Source organism: Nematolebias whitei, chromosome 5 (assembly GCF_014905685.2).
Source record: "Nematolebias whitei isolate Nwh7 chromosome 5, NemWhi1, whole genome shotgun sequence".
NCBI lineage: Eukaryota > Metazoa > Chordata > Actinopteri > Cyprinodontiformes > Rivulidae > Nematolebias > Nematolebias whitei.
Window position 1 is genome coordinate 4,946,276 of NC_056502.1, and position 26,034 is coordinate 4,972,309.

Consider the following 26,034-nt stretch of genomic DNA (forward strand, 5'->3'; position numbering starts at 1 on the left):
CTGCAAGTACGGTAACTGCAAGGAGCGTTTTAACCATTAAAACCAACAGACTGTGTTTCAGCAACAAGGTGGATGATTTAAGAGACCAGTAAATCCAAAAGCTCAGAGTCTTGACTCGTCCTTTAGCTAAGCTGCCAACGCTTCAATTAAGTTATTTGTCACCAGACTTAACGAGGACTGATTTAAAAAAATATACTCAAAGTCGGTGATATCGAGGTTCAAGGAGACTTTGTCATTTGCATCGCATCACTTGGTACATCAGGTGGAGTGAATCTGTGTACTCAAGCTCCCACACCCAAAATAACTATATATGATGCAATCATTATATAAGGACTAACAATAAAAATAAGGTGGACTAAACTGCAACCTGAACAAGTCAATTGCAGAAACCAGTCCCTGTTTAGAAACCATGAATTTATCAACACCAAGTCAAAGGGTTTGCTCAAGAAATGAGAAATTTAACAGGAACAGGTGTTTGTGTGAGTTCAGTCAGCTGGAATGATGAGTTTCTAGTAGATGACTAAATATATTAAACCATATATCTATTTATTCCTCTCAGCATTCACACTGCCATCTGATTCCTACTGGTCCGAGTCCAGTTTAAATCAGAGCCACATCCCATTGAAGACTTAAGAAAAGGTCAATTTCGTTTTTGTTTGTTTGCACTCGTCTTTGTGACTGAGCTCTTCAAACTCCTGCAGATCTGCTTTTATCACCACGTTCAGTTTGCAAGGTTGCTCTGCAGCCTTTTAGGCTTTTACACTTTGGGGGCTTCATATCTGTACATTTCTCTTGTGCAAAGTCCCAGCAGGTAGATTTCAAAAAAATAAAATCAAGTACAACCCTTATTCTGAAAAGACTGAGGATGTTAAGTGTGAAGAAAAGAATGCAAAGATTTGCAAATCTCGTGTTTTGATGTGAACTCAAAACGTCTCGTTGTGTGCGTGTTGGGCTGGAGGAACATTTTGTTCCTGCTGGAATGGTTCAGAAGTTTTGGATCAGAACTCCAAATGAAAAGTGGGTGCAGCTTTCTTTCTGCAGACTGTAACATTCCTGCAGTGAACGTGACGAGGCCTCTGAACGGTCCCTGAGGGCCTCCCTCCTCTCAGACTGGGTCTCCATGAGCCATTCTTTCTGTTCTTTGCTGCTGTTCCCCCCTCTCTGCCCCCTCCCTCTGTCAGGCCCGGTGCCACAGCTGACCCAGCACCGAACAACAGCAGAACCTCTCCAGCGCAGGACGCGGTTCTGCTGTTGACCCAGTTTCCTGCTGGGGAAAAGTGGGTCGGGGAACCTCTGTGACCCCCCCGGCAGTGAGGCTGTGGGGCTCCAGGACTCTGGTGTGGACGGAACCGGGCTGTCGGGACGGGATGAGAAGTTTAAACGCACAGGAACCAATTCTGGATTCATAGTCTGCTGAGAGCGCACGGGTCCGGCGAGAGAAATGTCCACGCAGAGGTCGGTTCTGGCGCTGGGGAGGTGTCTCGCGTGTCTGGAGTTCATGCGTAAGTCAAGCTTGTTTATTGTCCTGCACCAGTTTTGTGTTTTTAAAGAATTTAAGCGCGTCTTGCTGCTGCGCGCTGGGATCGAACAGGGTTTCTTTTCTTCTCCACTGAGCCTCAGGCTCGGGGGGAGGGGGGGGGGGGGGGTGTCAGTTCTCTGCGTCCTCCTTGTGCCTGCGCTCCGGATCACTTCACCTCCATGCTCCTAATCTGACAGCTCGGATCCAGTGTCTGTTCTGGTGCAGCAGCTGATTCTTTCTCTTTCGAGGAACTGCCTGGTGCTTCAGAGAACCCACCCCCACGTTTCTCACAAGAGGCCCTGGAGCATTTTCCTCTGAAGCTGCTCCCACTTTATGGAAACGCAAACGTGACTTCAGAAATAAAAACCACACGTGGCGTTGCGCAACTCGGACCCACGTGTGTCGTGATATGCTCGAGTCCTGGTCCCTGTTTGGAACCAGGTCTCTGCAGCAGCTGGATCAGGGAGGTCACAGCCACCTCCTCCGGCTCTTCTGGGAGGACTCGATGAGTTCCAAGGCCAGCTGAGAGACAGTCCTGGGTCTTCCCCTGGTGTCTCCTTCCAGTCATAAATGCCAAGAATGTCTGCACCTCCTCAACTGGCTCCTCCATGAAGGAGCAGCGGTTCTACTGCAGATCTCTCCTGGAGAACTGAACTTCTCACCTTATCTATAAGGGAAAGTCCAGCTACCCTGCAGAGGAAACTGTTTAAGACCTTCTGGATCCAGGATCTCATTCTTGTCAGGACCATAGGTGAGGGCAGGAACATAGACCGGCTGGTAAACGGAGAGCTGCTCCTTTCAGCTCACCTCCTTCTTCACCACAACAGACCAGCACAGAGTTCACAATACTCTGTAGGTTGCACCAATCTGTCCGTCAGTCTCACGCTCCATTCTTCCCTCACTCATGAACAAAACCCTGAGAAACTTGAACTCCTCCACTTGATGCAGAAGCTCACTTCCAAACTGGACCACCCTATTCCAACCGAGGACCATGGCCTCAGATTTGGAGGTTCTAGTTCTCATCCCAGCCGCTTCACACTTGTCTGTGAACCTCTCCGTGAGAGCTGAAGGTCACGGCACCATGACGCCAACAGGACCAGCTGCACCGAGAAGTTCTGTTGTGACCAGAATCAGTGACGAGGGGCAGCTCTGGAGGAGTCCAACTCCCTGAAGGGTCCGACTTACAATGAACCAGTCTCGCACCGCTTACAGGGACCGAACAGTCTGTAACAACGGGCCCCCGATCCCATACAGAGCAAGTTTTTATGCAAAATATAGGATTTAATAATTCTTTAATACAATTTTATTTTGATTCAAATATTTTTTTTTAATTGATGAGGCGAAGAAAACATGCAGAAATATAGATTTATCTCAATCAATATAAATAATTAATATGTTTTGGGTTTTATGAACCTCATGCACGGACTCGGAGTTGTTAGGTTTAGCTGAGTTAGCACAAAATGTAGCATAACGAGACAATTAGGTGAAATAATGGGATTATAAATAAATCACCTAACGAAGCATGCAGCTCTGCGCTGATGTTTAATCCAGAGTGTGAAGAATGAGCCAACAGGTTTACGCTCCGACCCTGGAAGGAGAGTTTTTGAGAGTTCACTTCACAAGGACTTGTTCAGCATGTGGCTCTGAAGCGCGAGATTCAAGTTGCTTCAGTTTATTTCAAGAACTTGGACCGAGGCCGAGTTCTATATCGTTTGTGTCATCCGTCACGAAGTGGCAGGAAAACGGTCGAGCTGTTGCTAATCTTAAATTAACTTGGTGTAGTTCAGTGGAGGAATGTCGGGAGTTGTTTTCCATGAGATGGATGTAACGACGCACTGAGCTTTGGATAAACTCAAACTGTTGCAGACAATGAAAAGGACAAAAAGTCGTGTTTATCGAATCTGGACGTTTATCCTGCTCTGAATCAAACAGGATGTCCTCGCTGCTCAACGCTCGGACAAAAGAGCCTCGCCACAGGTTTACCGTGAGGCTCATCACGTGATGGAAGGAGAAATGGAAGTCAGCTGTAAATTCAACGCCAGCGGCTTCACAAGTTGTGGTTCTTCCAGCAAGTTCCGAGTCACTGAGGTCGTCTCTGTCATAAGACAGGAGGGGAGGATGTTGTAATGCAGATGTTTGCAATAGCAACATGGTTAAAGGGTTTCCAGCTCAGGAGGAGACGCAACCCAACATTTAAAGCAGGTTTGGAGAACATTCTGTTTCACTTTTAGAGCGTTTTGCAATTCAGTTCACTTCAGTTTATGTTGTAACAACAAATCACAAGTCGTTTGACCATAAGAAAACAACAAGTCCTGGTCATGAATAAGCCTGTCACGAATTATCACATGATAAATTAAAATTATCAACATTTTTTTTAATTGACTTTATCGTTTCTTCGTGTCTCTCTTTCTACTGAAGACACTGGATGACAAAAAGCTCAACCCCGGTGCTCCTCACTGACCCTTCCATTTCTCTTTTAAAACCGTTTTCCAAAATCGCGTTTTTTTTTTTGATCGTTAAAAGCAGCTAAGCTGAGAAGTTAAGCTACGAGCTAAGCTAACAGGCCAACCTCGGGGAAAAAAAAAAAAACCTCCATCTTGTTGAAGTTCCAGTATTCACAGTTGAAACCCGTGCCTTTGTGTAAAAAGTTGTTTTTCTCTGCAAAAAGAATCTGAGAACTTGTTTACTGATTTTTTTATTAAAAGCCTTGTGTGAAAAATGCTAAAGAGCCACACCGAGCGTCCGACATTTTGAGAACCGAAGAGAGACAGCCCATGTCACGTCAAGGGGCCTCCCTCCCGTTTTTTCTTAGACACGCGCTGCTTGCTCCCTCACTATCCATCCTTTGGTTCAAAGACTCTTATACTGCCATCCGGTGGTCGAAAAAAGATACTACACCCAAAACAAATTATCCAACATTTCTTCTTAAATTTGACAATAATTGCTAATTATTGTCAAATTTCAAACAATATTATCGTTTATCGCGATAATTTCTGAGACAATTAATCGCCCAGAAAAATTTGTTATCATGACAGGCCTAATCATGAATCACACTCAGATCCAGATTCAAATCAAAATACCGACAATTAGTTCCTATTTTGATACAGCACGTTCATGAAATGCTAAATAAATGTATCCCTCTAAAGTTGTCACTTCCTTACAAAACTCTATCCTGAGCAGCATGTTGGACGGTGGAACGACTCCTTTTTACCAGGAAGTAACCGCCGCGGGTCCACACTCGATGTACACAAAAACTGAATCTGTTGAAAACCACGTGGAAGCGTGAGATTAGAAACCTGTGTGGGTAATCTATCAGAATAGGACAAGTGAAGAATCTTGGAGAAGATGTTTTGATGCAAATATTATTTAAACTGCTGCTAAATGTGAATAAAGACCAAAAACAAAAAGTGACTGGGAGGAAGAATAAATATCGAGGATCAAGCACAAATAAAACTGAGCATAAATAATCAAAACATCAAAATTCACGGACTTCACTTTCTTTCATGGACGTCACTGTTTTTGACCAGTTTACAGTCGCTTCGGTTGTTTTCGTCGGTAAACAAACATACGGTGTTTGGCAGATTTTAAGACGCATTGACCGTTGATATGAGGAAAACAACTGGTGCAGATTAAGTTTCTGCACCTCGTCTCTCGCCCTGTGACCGCTGGAGATGAGCATTAGTTCTCCTGCAACTCTTAACGGAACGCGGGTAAAAAAAACGAATGGACGGTCGGTCCGGTTCTTCATGAACGCTGCACAGTGGCGTGAACGGTTTGCGCTCTGCTCTGACAGCACAGTGGCTGCTGGTTTAAAATCTCTGCAGCTCCCTTTCTCTGTGAGTTTGTATTTTCACCTCTGGTTTTCTCCCACAGTCCAAACACATGCATGTAAAGTTAACTGGTGTGCAGAACTGCTGGTGTCGTGCGTCTCCGACCCGGTGATGGACTGCTGACCTGTCCAGGCTGGAGTCGGGCGGAGAATGTTTAATCTGATTCATGGATTCTGAATACATTAAACCAAACCCTTTACCAGAGCTGATGAAGTACTTCAGTAAAAACCAACTGGAACAACGAGGGGTGTGTTTTGCACAAAACATTTAAAAGTTACTGCATGTGTTTAAAAATAAGACAAGATCCGAATATTAATATTACTAACATCAGTTGTAATATGACGGTGATTTAGACTAGAACGTTGTGTTCTTACGGGAAATGTCAAACAAAACCACAAACACTCAGCTGTAAAAAGACCGTGCAACTTTATTAAAGCGTGTTCCCATCGCAGACAAAGTATACTGTAGGTCATGGACTTTGTTGTTTTCAACCACTTTGACAAGACTGTCAACAAGGAAGAGGGCCGGCAATGGAGGAGGGGCGTACCAAAGAGACCATCTTATCACAAGCAGAACTGGTTTGTTCCACTTTGGAGTAAGCTGTTGGGGGAAGAATCAGTTTTATTGTGTGTTTCCTTGACTGATGAAGCCTTCTGGATAGAAGGTGAAACGTTTCAGCACAAAAAAAAGAAACTGTCCAGATGACCTGACTGAAAAATGTTGGATTTTATACCTGGATTATTGAGCATGGAATTTGTTATACTGTAGGTAGACCATTTGAAGGTGCGGTGCCCTGAGCTGTGAGATCAAGAGTAAAGTGGTTACAGGAAATGAAGCCGAACTCAACAAACCAGTTTGAGGCTCCGTGTTGAGGGACTGGACTCTGTACAGACGTGGCTACGTTTGTTGGTACCCTTACAACTGCTTCTTTTTTATTTCTGCGCTCTGCCTTTGAAAAGCACATCTGTTGCCTTATTTCAATGACCCACTTAGTCCACTTGATCCAAATAGTTCTCAGACTTAAGTGGATCAGTTGGATTCTTGTTTTAGTGTCACAGACTCTGCATGCCAACATGATGACAGCAGGAAACGTCCGTAGAAAGACGTTATTTTAAGAAGCTTTAAAGAGAGTTCTCTGTTGGATTCAGCTCTCAGAAACACAACGTGAAACACGGCAGTTACAGTCCAGAACAGGGTGTTCTCCAGTTGTTGCAGGCACAGAAAGCACCTGCACAAACACCTTTAAATCATTTTTACAAGCCTGTGCCAAATACAGCAGACTTTTAGATCCCTTAACATATGTTTGTGCTTGAATGTGGCCTATAGATAATTATAGAAGGTACTAAGATCTGTCTGCTTTGACAGATCATCAACCTCCCCCACGGTCTTATGTCGTGCTATTAACCGCCCTTATCAGGAGTGAAAAGGGCCAACACAATATTAAACCACCACTACCTCACTGTGAACATTGTGTGCAAGCTTTCAAACAGTTGTTGGTCAATCATATTCTATAACGCCTGAGGAACTTTGCAAGATGTTCTGGACGCTCCGTCACAAAAGCCGTTCATCAACAAGTGAGATACTTCCTGAGCTAAGGAAAGAAAGTGTCAGTGTTGCCGCTCCCCAGGATGGAAAGTAGCTACCGGCTATCCTAAAAGTCACTAAATTATATCATCATCTGCGTAACTGAGCAGAGAAGACTAAGGTTGTGGAAGAGATGACGAAGTAAAAAGAAACTAACAAACAGGACTGCAAATTAACTCTTTTCTGTTGAATCTTGTTTTTATTAATGCCACATTTCCTACCCTGCTTTTTATCAAGTTCAGTTTCAAGGTCAAGTTCAAGGTCAAGTCAACTTTATTGTTTCCATCACTTGAGGTGGAACAAAATGATGTACTAAAGTTCCCAGTTACATCCAAAAATAGCAAAATCTAAAGTACATAAAGAAACAGTAAATAAGGATATAAGATATAAACAAAGATATACGCTAAACGGTACGCTAAAAGATCTAAGATGTACGCTAAACACTAATAAACAATATGGCGTAACAACAGCAGCCCGAACATGAGTCTATGGTGAGCAGATGGGTTAGAATTAACACAACAGCATGAGATAATCAGCAGCATGAGATCAGCAGCACAAATAAGTCGCATATCACCAACTAAAGTGACAACACAGTGATTTTTCTTATCCAGGCTTGGAACTGGCAAAAGTGACTAAAAAAAAACAATTGGAGTTATTTTAGCACAGCGATTTATTTTACATAAATGTTATTTTTACATCTTACCATGGATCAGTTTGTGGTGGCTTTGTGTGGTAACGTGGGAGGGTGTATGTCCTGGTGAGGACTGGGCTGTCTGCAGGTGCTTTGGGACACCTGCTGCTTGTCGAGGAGCAGAAAGGGTCCTCCTGCGTTCTCCATCCAGAGTGCAGAAATCGACTCTCGTTGACGTAGTTGACAAAAACCACGTCACTTTGTTCTCGGAGCAGCTTCGGACTCGGCTGAGCTTGTTCTCACAGGCCTATGCGCCACGTATTGTTTGATTGGGTAAAAGTTTGTGGGCGTGTTGTCAATGCAGGAAATGCGCTATATATACATAACATTTAAGAACTTTAAGAACAAAACTTTCACATCAGATTTTCCAAGTTTCCAGTAACACCAGAACAAAATGTGTAGTCTCAACGAATCTAGACAAAGTTAAACCAGTTTTGAAACAAAGTAACACGATTGTACTCTTTTATTCATTTTTTACATCTGGCACTTATTGGGCTCCATAATCACTAAGAACAAGAAGTTTTTGTCTTGGACTTTTTTTTTTTTTTTTAATACTGTATCAATAAGAACACCGTCCAAATTATTACTTTTATTTAAAACAAACCTTTCAGATAAGCCTTTAGTTCATTTATCTTTATGTTCTTTAAGATTCTTAAACTTTTCAAGAAACGGCGCAGCCTGCGCGCGGACATTCACGAGCACATGGCTCGTGTTGTTGTTGGTCCGGAGGGCCACGTGATCTCCGAGCAGCGCTTCCTATTGGCTGGAGCGCGCGAGCCGAGAACAAAAGAGCCGCTGAGACAGAGCGGCGGACAGAGGGAGACTCCCAGCCGGACTGAGAGGCGCTCCGAGCGGCCTTCAGAGGGACAGGACCCCGCGAGCCCCCGCGTCATGGCCGAAGGTCGCGGTGAGTCGGTTCATTTAAAACTATGCGCGTAAAAAAAAAAAAAATACTTAAAACTTTTCCGTCGATTCGATGTTGAAAAGTTAAACATCTGCTTCAACTAAGTTTATGGAAAGCTCTGTTGAATGGGAATGACTTTAAATAAATAAAAATTACCAGTAACATTAAAAAACGAGGATAAACGTCCTAGACTTTAATTAGTTCTGAACATTTTTTTTTAACTTCACTAAGATTTATCAGCCTTTGTCAATAGTTTTGGACGAGTTGTTTAGAAATAAACTTATCTTAATTGTTATGCTGGGACTGAATGTTTCTGTTAATGTCTGTGAAAATATTTCCTGAACCGTTGGAGAGTTTTAATAAAACGTTCAGAAAGTAATGTGAAGGCAAAGATGGCTGCCACAGCTAGTGTCAGTTTGCAAACACAAAAATGTCTTTAACTCAGGGAGCTGTGCAACATGAGGTCAAACTTAGAGTGGTAGTAGCTGAGATTAATTCCCAACAGGCGCGTCGAGCTCTAATTGATTGCACAATACTTTTGTTGAAAGTGTTTGTGTTGTTTGTCTGTTATGAAAATAGCTTGTGAATCCATCCATCCATCCATCCATCCATCCATCCATCCATCCATCCATCCATCCATCCATCCATTTTACCTGCTTCTTCCATTTCAGGTCACTGGTGCGCACCATTAAATGAATTTTAACAAAACTTCCTGATATTAATCACTGAATCTACGACTCGTTAACTTTTGGAGTCAAACCAGTTAAAGATGAAAACACAACAGTTGATATAATTTAGTCCGTTTTACTAATATCAAGCTAACTGAGTCATTCACAACTCGTGCTTTGAGCTCGAGATTGACCACAATGTCTATAACTTTAGTTTTCCCCGACCTTAGATTATTCTTTAATCAGCAGTGATCTAAGTGTTTCAGTGGATTTGACTCGAGGTGTAGCGTTGTTTCAGATTTCTGTACTTCTGTTTAAGCTGTGACTTCATACATGTTGAGTAATGAGCAGAAACTTGTTCATGTGTGACATCGTGTACCCGTTTTTGAGTTGCGTCATCGCAGGTTTTCAGATGGAGCCTTTTGGAAAAAAACAGACCCACGTGAACGAGAGTACATGTTAATGTTGTTGATCCAGATGAAACGGTTCCATTCAGATCTGATGTTGTATAACACGTCGAGTCAGTAACAGACAGTTAACAGGAAGGAGGAGGAGGAGATGGAGGGGTGGTGGTGGTGGTGCAGTCAGGAGGGGAAACAAAACAAAAACTAGTTCAGAATCTGGTCTCCTGACTGAGCGTTTACTTTTTATTTGTTCTGGTTGAGCCACAGAGTCAGAGATAAAAATAACCTTACAGCGGAGGAGGGTTCATGATCGGGGCTCATTCATGTTCAACTCGGAGAGCTTCTAGATGTGGACACATTATTAATCAGCTGATATTGGTTGCTTTAAAAAAAAATCAGGGGGAGTGGTGGCGCTGAGGTTAGAGAAGGTGGGCCTGTGATCAGGCGGTTGCCGGTTTAACTCCCCAGACCGACATCAAAATGTGGGTTGGAAAGGTGAAACGCACACACCAGCCTCCACCCTCATTTGCCCCACTCTGGGCCCTTGAGCAAGACCCTAAATAGGCCTGTTGCAATAAACTATAAATCAATTAATCGCATTATAAATGAAAATTATCAACCTCGTTTTCATTTATCAGCTTTATCGTTTCTTCGTGTCTCTCTCTTTCTACTGAAGACACTGGATGACAAAAAGCTCAACTCCAGTGCTCTTCACTGACCCCTCCCTTTCTCTTTTCTCTTTAAAATCTGTTTTAACCGTTCAAAATCGCATGTATGGATCATTAAAAGCAGCTAAGCTGAGAAGCTAAGCTAACAGGCCAACCTCGGGGAAAAAAACCTCTGTCTTGTCGAAGCTACATTCGTCTAAGAAGTTGTTTTTCTCTGCTAAAAGAAGCGGAGAACTTGTTTACAGTTTTTTTTTATTTTTTTATTAAAAGCTTTGTGTGACAAATGCTATGCTAATGAGCTCAAACCACACAAACGTCCGCCATTTTGAGAACCGGAAAAAAAGGAAGGAGAGACGGCCCATGTCTTGTCAAGGGGCCTCCCTCCCATTTTTCTTAAAGAGACACGCTGCTCTCTGCCTCACTACCCTTCCTTGGGTTCAGACAGTCTTATACTGCCATCCGGTGGTCAAAAAAGGTACTACACACAAACTTAACCATTTCTTCTTAAATTTGACAATATTTACTAATTATTGTCAAATTTCAAACATTATCATTTATTGCAATAATTTCTGGGATAATTAATCGCTCAGCAAAATTTGTTATTGTGACAGACCTAGCCCTTAACCCCCACCATCTGCTCCCCCGGGCGCCCTAGATGTCAGCTCTCTGCTCTACACAGAGGGCTGTGGTGGCTCGGTGGGCTGTGGTTGCTTCAGGAAGGACATCCGGCATCGCTCCTGTTTGGCCTCCCTGCACTGGCTACCGGTTCACTTTCGAATCCAGTTCAAAATACTCCTGTATGTTTTTAAATCACTGAAGAGTGTCCCCCCCCCCCACCCCCAATCTCTCTGATCTGCTACAACCGTATGTCCCACCACGCTCCCTGAGGTCAGCGGACCAGTTGCTCCTCACAGTTCCAGGAACTCATCTTAAGTGCAGAGGTGACAGGGCCTTCTCTGTAGCAGGACCAAGACTTTGGAACGAGTTACCTCTGTTTGTCAGACAGGCCCCCTCCCTCTCGGTTTTCAAATCCCGTTTAAAAACTCACTACTATTCAGTAGCTTTCAACACCAGAGGAGGGTCTGTGTTTTGATCCTGTATGAAAAGTGATAAATCGTTACATTTTGGAATATAAATGACCCAAGATGGCCACCACAGCTAGTGAACATTCACAAACACAGAACTAGATCCAAGTCAGCCAGTTACACACGCTGAGCTGAGTTTAGGTGTGGTAGTAGCTGAGAGTCATTCATGCCACATAATCTGAGTAGGCCTGTCACAATAACAAATTTTGCTGGGCGATTAATTGTCTCAGAAATTATTGTAATAAACAATAATATTGTTTGAAATTTGACAATAATTAGTAATTATTGTCAAATTTAAGAAAAAAATGTTGGTAAATTTTTGCGTGTGGTACCTTTTTGACTGCTGGATGGCAGCACAAGACAGTTTGAACCAAAGGATGGATAGTGAGGGAGCGAGCAGCGTGTCTCTTTAAGTAAAATGGGAGTGAGGCCTCTTGACGTGACATGGGCTGTCGCTCTTCAGTTTTCAAAATGGCAGACGCCCGGTGTGGTTTGAGCTTTTTAGCGTAGCATTTTTCACACGAAGCTTTTAATAAAACGTCAGTAAACAAGTTCTCAGCTTCTTTTTGCAGAGAAAAACAACTTTTTACACAAAGGCACGGGTTTCAACCGTGAATTTTGGAGCTTCGACAAGACGGAGGTTTTTTCCCCGAGGTCGGCCTGTTAGCTTAGCTCATAGCTTAGCTCGTAGCTTGGCTGCTTTTAACGATACAACACGATTTTAGACGGTTCAAACAGATTTTAAAGAGAAAGGGAGTGAAGAACCGGAGTTGAGCTTTTTGTCATCCAGTGTCTTCAGTAGAAAGAGAGACACAAAGAAACAATAAATTTAAATGAGGTTGATAATTTTCATTCATCATGTGATTAATTGATTTATTGTTTATCGCCACAGACCTCTGAGCTCAAACAAGAACTTTGTTCAAAACTGGTATTTGAGGCAGAGGGTGATGTGCGTTCTTAACTTTAATGGACATTTTTATGTTTGTTATAAAACATAACCCTTTTTTTTTTAAATTTTAGATCTCCATCCGTTGAAATCTTAAAAATCTTCAAATAAAATTCACCTGGCGGGGACGTCTTTAGATTTTAGTAAAAGGCAGCTCGAACTCAAACACGTTCACTTAAAGGAAAATTAGCAGCTCAGACAGGTGGAGGTGGTGTGTCCCTGAGGTGGAGGTGGTGTGTCCCTGAGGTGGAGGTGGTGTGTTCCTGAGGTGGAGGTGGTGGTGTGTCCCTGAGGTGGAGGTGGTGGTGTGTTCCTGAGGTGGAGGTGGTGGTGTGTCCCTGAGGTGGAGGTGGTGTGTCCCTGAGGCGTTTCGCCCCAAAGGTTTTGAAGCTGAGCAATAAATAATCACAATTATCTGCTGGACTGAACGTTGGAGCAGAACAGTGGAAATTTCCGTACTTGAACCCGGAGATGGAGCCGAGGCAGCCGTTCAGACAGGTCACGTGTGTGTGTGTGTGTGTGCGTGTGTGTGTGTGTGCGTGTGTGTGTGTGCGTGTGTGTGCGTGTGTGTGTGTGTGCGTGTGTGTGTGCGTGCCCGCCTCATTGCCAGTCTCAGACCCATAAAGACGGCCATTGAGAGAGGTCACATGATGAGATCATGAGCAGAGGAGGGGGATGGCATGAGAAGAAAATGTTGTTTTGGTCAAATGAGCGTCGACACGGAGCTTGGGTAAAAGAAGTGAAGGAGGTGAAGGAGGACGTTGGATCAGTTGGAGCGTGGCTCACGTGTCAGAACAGAAACGTGCACAACTCTTCACTGAGATGAGAATCAAACGGAAACACCAACAAGTGTTGGCTTTAATCTTTTAAACTGTTTCAGCAAACGTTCCCGCTCTTCCTTTTTAGTTTTATTGAGAAAAAGATCCGCGCCTCCTCGGATTCCTTCTGTCTTGAACCGGGTTACGAGGAAGTTCAGTCCAGCTGCCGTACGGAAATGTGGAGCAGAAATCCGTTTGCTCGCCTTTGCATAGGGCCTGAAAACAAGAGGAAACGCCCGACTCCGTCCAAAGATAACAGGAGGAGCGTCTAACGGAGGAAAGAAGAAAATGAACAACAGATGTTGTGTAAAATCCACCAGCAGAGAGAACTGTCCGTGCACAGCTGGAGGACTTTCTGCTAATTTGTATGATGGTGATAAAGGGCGGCACGGTGGCTCAGTTGATGGAGCTGTTGCTTCTCAACAAGAAGGTCGCCGGTTCAAATCTCAGCCCTTTTCCGGGTGGAGTTTGCATGTTCTCTCCGTGCATGCGTGGGCTTTCTCCAGTTTCCTCCCACAGACCAAAAACATGCATGTGAGGCTGATTGGTGACTCTAAACTGTTCCTATGTGAGAGAGAAAGAATAATAAATATATAAAAATATATATAATACTTGCTGAGATGGGTAGGGCAGCCGACTTGGGACCAGAAAGTTGGGGTTCAACTCCCGGCCGTGCTACATAGCTGCCCCCTGCTCCCCCGGAGCGACTCCCAGGTGTGAAGGGTTAAATGCAGAGAACTCATCTCATCATCGTGTGGGAACACACAGCTGTGCAGTGGAACCGATAACGATGAAAGATTAGCATTTTTCACATCGTGTCGTCAACGCACAGATAAACTGTGACTCAGCTTCTGTCCTGCAACTGTTTTACTGCCGTTAATCCATTTAGCAAACGTCTCGTAAAAATAAAATGTAATTCAGTTTCTTTCTGTGGCACCACGTCACAACAGAAGTCGTCTCAGGGCTCTGACCAGAAACATTGAAATATTGAAAAAGTTCACCGGCCACTGGTTTGATAGAGAGAACTTTTCTTTTTAAATCTGTCACTCTTTTGTTTTGCAGAGCATCTATTTGATTATAAATGTGATTTTTAACCTTCGGCTGAGTTGGAGCGCCTTCACGAGAGTTTAGTCCACGTTCCTGGCCCACATGGCTTAAACGTTTCCTCCCTGTCTGGTTCGTGTGTCAGATCCAGTCGGCAGTAAATCCAGAGATTTTGATCTTAGTTGATAGTCAAAGTGTTCTTAGTGTTATTTCTGGTTAAGCATTCAAATTACTGTCTTACTGTTTAGAGTTTTGGACTTCTGCATGGTGCTATTTTAGCTGTTCCAGCTTCAAAACGTTCAGCTGCTTCAGGAGATAGATGCCACGTCTTTTGGTTTTTATCATTTCTATACTTTTCAAATTATTTAAATTATATCCCCATAAAAAATAGGTAGAGATCTCATCAGTTCCTTCAAAAACAATTTTCTTTTAAATCTGCTTCAACTATTTTTAGCTTTTACCCACCGTTCTGCTACTTTTAGCATTTAGCTACTGCTTGGCTACTTTTGGCTTCTACATAGAATTTTTTTTATTTTTAGCTTTTAGCAGGCCTTTAGCTACTTTTAGCTTTCAGTTAGTGTTTTACCACTTTTAACTAACGGTCTGCTTCTTTTAGCTTAAATAAATTAGTTTCTTCAGCAAAGTCTTTCAGCACTTTGTGTCTGTTTAAAACAAGATCTTTAACTGTCTTGGACTTCCTCTTTGCGACATCAGATGTTCTTTACACACAGATTTATCTGTGAACAGCAGAACCACGTGTTGCATGTTTAAATAAAAACTTACCCGAAACCTCAACGTCATCTCTGATTTGTCTAATCAAACTCAGACTCTCAGGGGTTTTAGAGCTAAAACTGTTAAAACGAGCCGTTTGTCTGTGAGCTGCTGTGAAGGATTTACACCAGTGGATGTGTGAAAGGTTTTTATAGTGTGTGTGTGTGCGCGTGTGCGTGCATGTGGCCTCATTTCCATCCAGCGCAGCGTGGAACAGCCACCCTTTGGCTCGTCCTCTCAGGCTGTGAGGCGCCTCAAAGCTCGCTTTGTCACAGTTAGCGGGCCTGGTTCTGCAGCTGGGGTGCCGTCAGCAGCCGGACCCTCAGTGGTGGAGGGGACCCCCACGAGGAGGGAGCTGTAACGGCAGCAAAGACCAGAAGAAACATTTATCCTCATGTTTAAAAAGTGCTTCTCAGGGGAGTTTTGGTTGGATCAGTTTATTTAATCTGATCATTTAATTAATTTATTTTTATTTAAGCTTTATTTTACAAAGAAGGAATCCAACGAGATTGTTAATCTGTCTCGTCCTGGGCGAAATGCAAATACAGCAACGATAATGTGACGTCAGCAGTTCGGTTGATCAGTCCGTTTTATGACAGCTACGTTTGTAATAAAGATTAAGAGAGTTCTGTCACTTCTGATGATTTGAATTCAAGACGTTTTTTATTTCAAACATCAGACTTTTAGGCAAAATCTCGATCAACAAGGTGCACGTGTACATCGTCTATCATTATTTAACGTGGCACATTTTGGATATTTTTTACCATCTTGGTTTTATTTGTCTGAACTTTTGCCAAGTCCGACTGTTTCTGTAACGTCTGAAACTGTAAAACTTTCTGGTCCGAGTGAAAATACTGATTGTTTTAAACAAAAGTCCAGTTATCTATAAATGTATAAACATTTATAATGTTATATATGTGTTATCACAACTATCTGCTGGAGGTTGCTCTACTATCATAAAGCTTTGCTTTCAATAAAAAAAAATCACTGCCTTCCTTTCCCTTTTAGCTACTATTCTGCCCCCTTTAGTTAGCATTTTGCTGCTTTTAGCTTCTAACGAGTATCTTGAACCGTTGACTAGCGTTCTGCTTCCTTCAGTTTTCAGCTGACCTTTTGATACTTCAGCTGGTGTTCTGTGTATTTAACGTTTAGCTATTGTTCTGCTGTTTCAGCTCAAGTTTCAGCTTCTTTAGTAAAATTTTAGCTGCAGGAAGGAGATACTTTTTAAAACCTGACTCTTAAATTAGTTCTCTTCTTCTCAAGTCACCACGGCTCTTTGAGGGAACCATCTTGGGGTTTTTATTTTTATTTTTTGGCCTTAAAATGAGACATTTTCCTGCAGCTGCAACAAAGATTTGGAAACAAAAACTGTACGTAACTTTTAAGAGCAGCTAGCGTAAATCAACTCAGTTTAATATTGTATTTACAACCGTGCTAATTGTTGCAAATGTTCTTTCTAGCTAAGTTCTTTTAACAAATGGTTTGTCTCGCTCGTCTTGAACGGTTTCGTAAACCGTCTGCAGACTGAACGACTCGCTCACATCACATGTAAACCTGAGGAGGAGTGTTTGAACACACATGAAGTCTGTGCCTGGACGAAGGACGTCAGAGCTAACCCCGTTTGTCTCTGCTGTCCCGCAGTGTTTCCAGTGTGGCGGGGGATCGGGACCAATAACGGCGCCGGGTGGTCCCAGGGCTGGGGGCGCTGCTTGAGATGGGACCCAGATAGTCCAAACCAAGGGACCAGATTCCTGATGTTCAACTACCCCGTCTGGTTGGTGCTGTGTCGCCGCGGGCGCGCCAGGCTCAGGGAGGTGTGTCAGAGAGGGAGGGGCGCCATCGGACTGCCCACAGACCTGCTCAGCATCAGACTGTCCCAGGTCTTCGAAATCCATCAGATTCCCAAGGTAAGACGGGGCAGGAACCCCCACTTGCAGCTTGACAGAACGGCAACAAAACGCACGTATGTAACGTGTTTTTACCACGCTCGCGCTCCAAAAGGCTCAAATGCAGCCTCTCTGTGGACGTACCGACCGCGCTAAAACAACGTTTAGTTACTTTTGTTGATTACAAACCTTTTTACGACGTTGACAACAGAAAACAACAATTTGAATAGCTGCGTCAAACCTGCCCGAATGTAACAAGACAGATTAAAAACAAATAAAAATAGACGACACAATAACAGGAAAAAGCTGCCTTTAATTAAAAATAAAGAATACTCATTAGGTGAAGAAAGTCTTTAGGCCCCACGCACATTTACTCACAGCAGCATGTGTTTTTGCAGCCACACTCCGTCCAGTGGTGAGTGCTTTGCTAACACGCGTCAACTCCAACAGTTAATGCAGTTGATGCCAAAGTTTTAAAGAAAGATTTCACGCGATATGCATTCTTTCATTTAGTGGAATACCCTAGAATTGCGTTCTAGAATTGCGCCGCTCCAGGTGGCTGCATGTTGGAGCAGCTCTGTTACTTTCTAAGATTTTGCTTTTGGAAACTTTAATTCCTCTTTTTCTGGATGTAAGTCACATTTTTTTGGATGATTGTTTCCTCTGGTATCAGATGCTGTGCAGCTGGAAGGATTTTTACTGAAACTTTTTTTTGTTTTGGACATTTGTTATGATGCGTAACCATGGCAACAAGGCAGTTTTCTACAACCAACAGCAGCTGATTAACATCTCAAAAGCTCAAATAATATCTCAACTACAGCCCCAAATCTCGTGAGTTGAAAAGGATGTTCTGTGGACGCATTCTCATCTACCTGCCAGCTGTGCCCGAGTGCCTGACCACTGAGGTCCTGGAACTAGCAGGAAACACGGCTCATGACAGCAGAAGGACAGGGTCGTCCCTCGGCACCTACAGTTGGCTGTCCACAGTGACGAGGAGCTCGGCAGACTGCTGGGAGGAGTGGCCATCGCTCTGGGAGGAGTTCTGCCCGGCATTCGGGCGGTCCTACAGCCCGGGGGAACCGAGAGGCCAGCCGAGTCTGGGTGGACGGATCGGACGGCATCTGCAGCCAGTTTCTTAGGATCCACTGTGGGATGGACCTTTACAAGAGATCCTTCCTGCCTACAGCATCAGTATCTATAACATCTCTTAATGAAATGAGGATAACGAGTTACAACAACAAATAATTTCCCTTTGGGATTAATAAAGTATTTTTGAATTTGAATTTGAATAAAATGAGGAAACTTTATGAATTATAAAAGTTCTCTCTTCCTGCAGCGTTTGTTCCAGAACCCTCACAAAGTTCTCTGGAGCGTTTGGTGCAAAGGGAACCTGTGTTAGACCTCCTCCCGCTCCTTGCAGCCAATCGCACACGCTCGGTTTGCAAACGGTGGAGGAATGCGGTCGCAGTCTGAGGCCGTCGACGGGAGCCAGAGCCCGGCAGTCCAAGCGTCTGTGCTGGCCGGCATCCACGCTGCAGCTTCATCTCCTAAACCTAAATCCTGTTTGGAGCAGTTTTACATCCGAGTCGTGGCGTTAGTGCTGAAAGTCTTAGGTCAGTTAACCAGACGCGTTCCGATGTTCTGAGATGATCACATCTCTGCAGCTGCTGCTTCAAATAGTGGAATCGTTTACCAATAAATAAATAAAATAATAATAATAATGTGCACGTATTTTCATCATTGCATGTTATATAACCGTTAGGCCCCATTAAACGCCTACTCTTACAAAGCTAGTAGAGCTGGACGGCTTGATTTTATCGTGTTTATTTTTTTATTGATGATTTCATTCCGGTCTTATTGAACTCTTCGTGCTGGTTTTGTTAATGTTCTTCGTTACTTCGGTGCAACGCTCCTTTCTAAAGTGATTCATAGATTAAAAATGGCGTTGAGCCAAAATAGCAGTGGTTTTAATCTTGCAGAGATTAGCCGTTTTTATGTTTTTAATCTACACATTTGATCATGTTAATCTTTTTTTTTGTTGCTTTAAGGAAAACATTCTGATATTGTCTCTGAGGTTATATAAGTTTATTAGAAAAGGTTTTCAACATAAAGTATCAGCTGAACAAGTTTGACTTTAAGTATCTGATCAAAGCTGAAATTATTCTTGACAACACCCCCTCCTAATAACCATCGACCGTTTTGTGTTGATCTTCACTTATTCTTGTGAATAACATGAGACAGTTTAAACCAAAAGACGAGACGTCAGCCTTTTCTGTCGGTATCATTTAGTAAAGTTAGTTTTTATGCCCCGGCCCAAAAGAAATGACACCATCATCAGCAAATCGTTCGACTTTTTGTTCAGTTGGAAAGAGTTTATTCAGCGTTCAGTTGTGGAGCAAATTAGTCTTTAGACCTTTTATTTATTTCTACTCTGGCTTTGATTAGATTCATAAAATCTAATTTGTACCAAAGGTGTTGGTGCTTAGGGCTGCAAGAGTGGTCACAGTTCATGGTTTCTTTCAACAAATCATTTTTACTGACGGCAGCAACCTGTGGCAGCTCGGTGCAAAATAATGTTCTGATCCAACGTTTCCCTTCCCCCAAGTTGTTTGAAGTTTCAGGCTCGTCTTCCGAGGGGATAAGATAAGATTAGGCAAGCTGAGCACAAACACAACTTAAATGTTTCCACAGAGAATACGGCTTTTTTACTAAATTGTTCTTCAAAGTAAAAAACGTAGAATGAGATGACGTCAAAAATGACAATTAATTGAGTAAAGCTTAGTAAATTAAAGATGCTTAGACTCTGAGCGGCAGAGTTTGTTTGTTTGTTTGTTTGTGTTAAATGGACAGCCTGTTTGTCCCTTCTTGTCCCCAGGTGTTCAGGGAGGACAGCATCATCTCGGGGTACCGTCACCCCCGGAGCTCGGCGCTGGACTGCGTCCTCAGCAGCTTCCAGATGAACAACGAGACCATCAACATCTGGACGCACTTCCTGCCCACGTGGTGGGTTCAGATCATTTAACGGAGCTCCAGTTCCTTCGTTCCTTTTAGCTGCACTTTGGCGCACACGTTTCGTATTTAGAAGCTCGCCGATGAAGCGCTGATGGGTCGTGCTGTTCGCAGGTACTTCGTGTGGCGTTTCTGCGACCTCTGCTCCAAGATGAACTTCCTGAACGACAGCTACACCTGGCCCCTGCTGGTGTACATGCTGCTCGTCTGCGTTTACCCCTTCACCTCCAGCTGTGCACACACCTTCAGCACCATGTCCCCAGAGTCCCGCCACATCTGCTACTTCTTCGACTACGGAGCCCTCAGCCTCTACAGCCTGGGTAATGCACCTGACAAGTTCACTTGTTAGCATTTATTAGCAAAGGAACATTCATCCGTCCTGACGTGTCTAATGGAAATAAACTTTACTTACAGGAAACAAACTCTAGGTTCGGTTTTGGACAGGACAGTTCTGCCGTCGTGTTGCGTTTCACCATAAAAGATCAGAACATTTTTATCCTCTGACCTGAACATTTGAGCAAAATGAACACCAAGATGAAATAAGTTTGGAAAAATGTAATTAACTCTAATCGTACCGCAAACACAAAGTGATGAATTTGTACGTTTTAAATTTTTTAAAGGACCGTTCGTAAACGTTCTCTTGTCCCGCAAATAACTTCTGATCCACTCAAGATAATTTCATAAAACTTCTTACACGCATGCATCCTTAGATGGAGTGTCACATGAGGTTTTCATGAGCCCAGCTCTAAGGTGAAGATGAAGGTCAGAGGTTAAACGAGGTCTTTGCTTGTCCGGGCCGTTGCTACAGATCACTGTATGAAGTTTGTCGACGGGGGTGTAATGTGCCGTACGCAGTCTCTTCTGCAAATAAAGCTGCTCCTCACCCTGTACTGTATTTTCCGCCGTACAAGTCGCATCAGTCCAAATATGTCTAATAAAGTAGAGAAAATCCATAAATGCGTTGCTTCGCCGTATAAGTCGCATCCATGACGTGTCACCGCTGACAACCTGGAAATGTGGGCCGGTGTTGTGCCAAAAAAACAATGGGCTGCCAAATGGCGGCCGCAGGAGCGTGCACAGGAGGACTTTAACAAGAATTTAATAAGATTAACACTTAAAAACAATTATTTGTTTGCTCAAAATTATAGTAAAGGTGTGTCTCAGTCTAACTTTTCCTTAATAAATGCACTTTAATGGTCAAATCAGCTGCATTTCAAAAGCTGATTCGCTGAATTATGAGCGAGCAGAGGGACGACTCGCTGTGCATTTCTTCAAAATTTAACAAGATAAGCACCTAAAACAATTATTTATTTGCTTGACATTATAGTAAATGTGTGTCTTAGTTGAACTTTTACTAAATAAATGCACTTCAACGGTCAAATCAGCTTCATTTTGCCGGGGCGGTGCAGAGAAATGAAGATGATTTGACGGTTGCTCCAGGCGAGGGTAGCAATTACGGCAAGCCAATTGTGTCATTAATAACCACTTTTACCTATTACATAACACAACAGCATGCCATACTGTTTGAGTGCCATCTTTCGGCTGAAGTGTTCAATATTTTCAGTCAGAATGAATGACAATGCTCATATCAGCCAAAAATTGGTTTATAAATATGGGGAAACACATAAATTAGTCACTTGGGTGTATAAGTCACAGGGCATGTAAATTATGCAAAAAAACTGTGACTTATAGGCTGAAAAATACAGTAAATTATTGTTTTTACGTCATAACGGTTAAATTATTACAGATTTATGATTGAATGGATAATAAAAACCGTGAAATGCACCCGGTTCCCTTTGGTGGAAATCTTTCAGAGAAAACTTCAGCTTGGAAAAGTTTCTGCATCATATAAATGTGGAACAACGAGCCACCGGAACCTGTTGCGTTCTCTCATTTAACTACATTTGTGTACGTTTGGCTTTTTGTGGACACCTGACAGTTCCGGTAACTTCCTGTCAGTAAAACTCGAGGCTCGTTTGAGCTTCATGTTTCAGCTGCGCCTCCTGGATGTGTGCCGAAGCCTGATTTACATGTCAGTCCGTGTTTAATATTCTGCTTTTCTCAGGAGGAATGTTTGACGGTTTATGTCAAATCATATTTTCCAAAGTCTCGTCTGCCTTGGAGATGAAACCGAAACACCTGGCTTGTTGTCAGCTGTTGTCTCCTAGTCGCCGTCCAGTTGTTCAAACATCAGTCGGCCTCGTTCCGCCAAGTTACATGCACTGAATTCAACTCCGCTCTCACGCTTGCTCTTGTACTTATTGCACTTTTTATTTCAAAACACACCAGCCGCTTACCAAACATAGGCGGAGGATGTAGACATCAGTGAAGACGAGGAGGACGACACACCGAACGCAAAGTCATGAGACAGAGTCACATTCACTGTTAGCGTTATAACTGTTTCATATTTTAAAATTCAACATTTTATTTGAACAATCTTTTCACCTGCACCTTTACACGTGTAAACATCTGCATGTAATTATAAATGTTTTGAGCTTTGTCGCCCCCTGGTGGTTTTTTTACCAGAAATTACAGATGAGTGATTTGATGGTCTGGGCTCAGATTATATGACCCCCAATGTTGTCAGGTGCTAAAAATCTTAATCTGCTCTGTCATATATATGCAAATACACATTATAATATTTTATTAAACATAAATGTGTGTTGCAGCACTGTGCTTGCTGATTTCTTCTGTTTTGAATGTCACAGTTTTTAGGCTTGACTTTCCTCTTTTGGTCAGAACGTGAATATTTTTCATATAAAAGCTGAATGAAAACAGCCAGAAACGTAAAAATATTTTCATAAAGTGTGATAAAGTCCTGTTGGCAGCCGAGAAGTGACCTGGACCTGTTTTCGCCTGCAGGTTGTGCCGTCAGTTATGGGAGCTACGTGATGCCCGAGTGCTGGGTGAACAGTTGGCTCCATCAACACTTTGTTCTCATCGCCATCGGGAACACGCTGTTCTGTACCAGCATGTCCTGCTATTCCAGGTAAAAAAAATCTTTATTATTATTATTTCATATTGAAGTTTGAGTAAATGTTTGCTTTATATAATCTGGAAAAGCAACCTGATTACAGCTGGTTGGGTTTATGTAACTCTGATTCCCGATTACTTGGAAAAAAAAAAAAAAAACACCCTCACAATGTCTGATTGTTTGACTGAAGCTTGCATTCTGGCCGTAATTGGAAAGTGTCTGGAAAGCATAAAGGCCGTCATGTCTCGTGGGTCGTTTTGACCCAAGGGCAGCAGCAGGGTTAAATTCTCTGCTGAAGCTCAGACAAAGTAAATTCTTTTCATTTCAGCAGCTCTGGAAGTCGTGACGACCCACTCTAGCTCCACAGAGGACTTTAACTCGGTGTATAAAACACAAATATTTGATCTTTTAAAGCAGCTTTTTACTTTAGTCGTCTTGCAATGCAAAAGTTGCTGGTTCGATTCCACCAGCAGTCACATGCTGAAGTGTCCTGGTCATTGCCTCCGATGTGTGTCCCATCGGTGTATGAATGTGATCAAGCACTGATTAGTCTTTGTACAGATCTAGTAGAGTGTTGTATGAATGGGTAAATGAGGGCACAGCTTGTATAAAGTGCTTTGAGTAGGCCTGTCACGATAAACAATAAATCAATTAATTGCATGATAAATAAATATTATCAACCTTATTTTCATTTATCAGCTTTATCGTTTCTTTGTGTCTCTTTTTCTACTGAAGACACTGGATGACAAAAAGCTCAACTCCGGTGCTCTTCACTGGCCCCTCCCTTTCTCTTTTCTTTTTAAAATCTGTTTAAACCGTCCAAAATTGGATCATTAAAAGCGGCTAAGCTGAGAAGCTAAGCTACGAGCTAAGCTAACAGGCCGATCTCGGGGGAGAAAAAAACCTCCATCTTGTCGAAGCTCCAAAATGCACGGTTGAAACCCGTGCCTTTGTGTAAAAAGTTGTTTTTCTCTGCAAAAAGAAGCTGAGAACTTGTTTACTGATTTTTTTTAATTAAAACCTTTGTGTGAAAAATGCTATGCTAAAGAGCTCAAACCACACCGAGCGTCTGACATTTTGAGAAACGAAGAGAGACAGCCCATGTCACGTCAAGGGGCCTCCCTCCCATTTTTTCTTAAAGAGGCACACTGCTCGTATCTCACTATCCATCCTTCAGTTCAAACTGTCTTATACTGCCACCCCATGGTCAAAAAAGGTACTACATTCAAAACAAATTAACCAACATCCATCCATTATCTTTTTCCCACTTTTTCCATTTTGGGTCACGGGGGTCGCCGGTGCCCATGTCCAGTTGTCACTGTGCGAGGGGCGGGGTGCACCCTGGACTGGTCTCCTGTCCATCACAGGGACGCATAGAGACAAACAACCATTCACTCTCTCACTCACACATAGGGACAATTTAGAGTCACCAGTCAGCCTAACATGCATGTTTTTTGGTCTGTGGGAGGAAACCGGAGCACCCGAAGAAAACCCTCGCATGCACGGAGAGAACATGCAAACTCCACCCAGAAAGGCCCCCAGACTGGGATTTGAACCGGGGACCTGCTCGCTGAGAGGTAGCAGCTCTACCAGTTGCGCCACCGTGCTGCTCTACAATAATTACTAATTATTGTCAAATTTCAAACAATATTATTGTTTATCGCAATAATTTCTGAGACAATTAATCGCCCAGCAAAATGTGTTATCGTGACAGGCCTAGCTTTGAGTATCGATAAGATAGAAGGGCGTTCTATAAGTGCAGTCCATTTACCTTTTATTTGGACACGCTGAATTGTTTTCATGCTTTAATCGAAGTTAGTTTGGGTCCAAATGTTGCTGTTATTTTATGAATCTGAAGCTGTAAAGTTGATAAACCCTTCAACACTTTGTTGTATAAAAAGAGTTAAAGATCTCTAAATGCTCGTTCAGACATCTAAAGTCCAACTTCCTGTGGCCCGTCAAAGTCTCTGCACACTTTCCCAGACTGAGGCAGGTTCTGTTGTATATTTTGTGGGAGTTTTTTTCAAACTGTCGGAGGAGATGCAAATAAAAACTGAGCAACATAATAAATGTTCTGAGCATTGCCAGTTCTGCTGGCTGAACAGCCTGAAGAGCATTTTTGTGTTTGTCTCTGCACAGATTTGTGGAGTTGCAGTTTCCAAAGAGAAGTAAAGCCCTCCGCACCGGAGCGTTCGTCGTGCCCTTTATATTTGACACCGTTCCTCTGTTTTACCGGGTGAGTGAGTCCTCACACCAGAACTGCACTTTCTGTAAAGATTTTTAATTTTAATAATAAAATCTGTTTATGTAAGCGACCGCACCTGACTACTTCCATGTCTTACTGAGATTACTAACAAGACTTGGCTCCAGTAATCCACAGTCTAATCTTCTAATCCCGGAGATAACTCTTTATGCAAGAAGTTTTTTTTTTTTCCCCTTCAACCAAATCCAAAGTGGTTTTAGAGTCGGACTCAGATCCGGTTGTTTGTGTCTTCAGGTCCTTCTGTGGTTTTGGGGAAGCTGCAGTCAGAGCGCCGCTCTCTCCAATCACAGCTACCACCTCCTCTTCGCCTTCCTCACCTGTTTCCTGTTTACCGCTCACCTTCCGGAGCGGCTGGCCCCGGGCCGCTTCGACTACATCGGTACGTGCTTCTGGGGGTTCATGCAGCTTGGGTTGAAGTGGTTTGGCTGCACAGCCACAGTTTGAAGAAAAGCTGAAAGTATTTGAGACCTTTTGTTTCATACATTTATTAAAATCATTTAGTTTGTCCCACAGCTGGTTATCTCTTTGCCATTCTGTGGTTTAGTTGCATTCAAAGTTTTATTTTTACGTCTGCTACTCATCTACTGAGTTTAGGGAACAGCCGTGACCTTCGAGGTATTCAGTCAGAAACTATCTGCTGCTTTCTAAAAACAAATGTTTGCACAAAACAAAAGAAAGAGAAGTTTCAACTGTGTGAACGTCAGAAATGTTCCCTACAAGATTTACAGCTAACTTTCCATGTAGCGGATTAGCAATTTCGCTAACTTTGTAAACCTTTAGCAGAATTAGCCCCAAATTTTAATCTGATCAAATCTACTTTTTTTTTTTTGACAGTCCTCTGCACTAAAATCGTACAGGTCAATAGTGATTTACACAGAGCATTGATGCAATCGTAAACGTCCAGAAACATCGTAAACGTCCAGAAACATCGTAAACGTCCAGAAACATCGCAAACGGCCAGAAACATCGC

The 26,034-nt window shown here is 42.9% G+C and overlaps 1 protein-coding gene across 2 annotated transcripts in view; it reads left to right on the forward strand.

Moving 5' to 3' along the window:
* The first annotated feature begins 1,186 nt into the window (after positions 1 to 1,186).
* paqr6 (progestin and adipoQ receptor family member VI) overlaps positions 1,187 to 26,034 on the forward strand; it is a 26,792-nt gene continuing 1,944 nt past the window's right edge. The window contains exons 1-7 of one of the 2 annotated variants that reach the window (XM_037676086.1): positions 1,187 to 1,502; positions 16,574 to 16,839; positions 19,694 to 19,821; positions 19,942 to 20,147; positions 22,690 to 22,816; positions 24,941 to 25,037; positions 25,299 to 25,443. In XM_037676086.1, the coding sequence (XP_037532014.1) occupies positions 1,442 to 1,502; positions 16,574 to 16,839; positions 19,694 to 19,821; positions 19,942 to 20,147; positions 22,690 to 22,816; positions 24,941 to 25,037; positions 25,299 to 25,443 (1,030 nt within the window). In that variant the 5' untranslated portion in view covers positions 1,187 to 1,441. Of the gene's footprint in view, positions 1,503 to 8,437; positions 8,532 to 16,573; positions 16,840 to 19,693; positions 19,822 to 19,941; positions 20,148 to 22,689; positions 22,817 to 24,940; positions 25,038 to 25,298; positions 25,444 to 26,034 lie in introns of those variants that run through there. The other variant, XM_037676087.1, reaches the window with a different exon arrangement.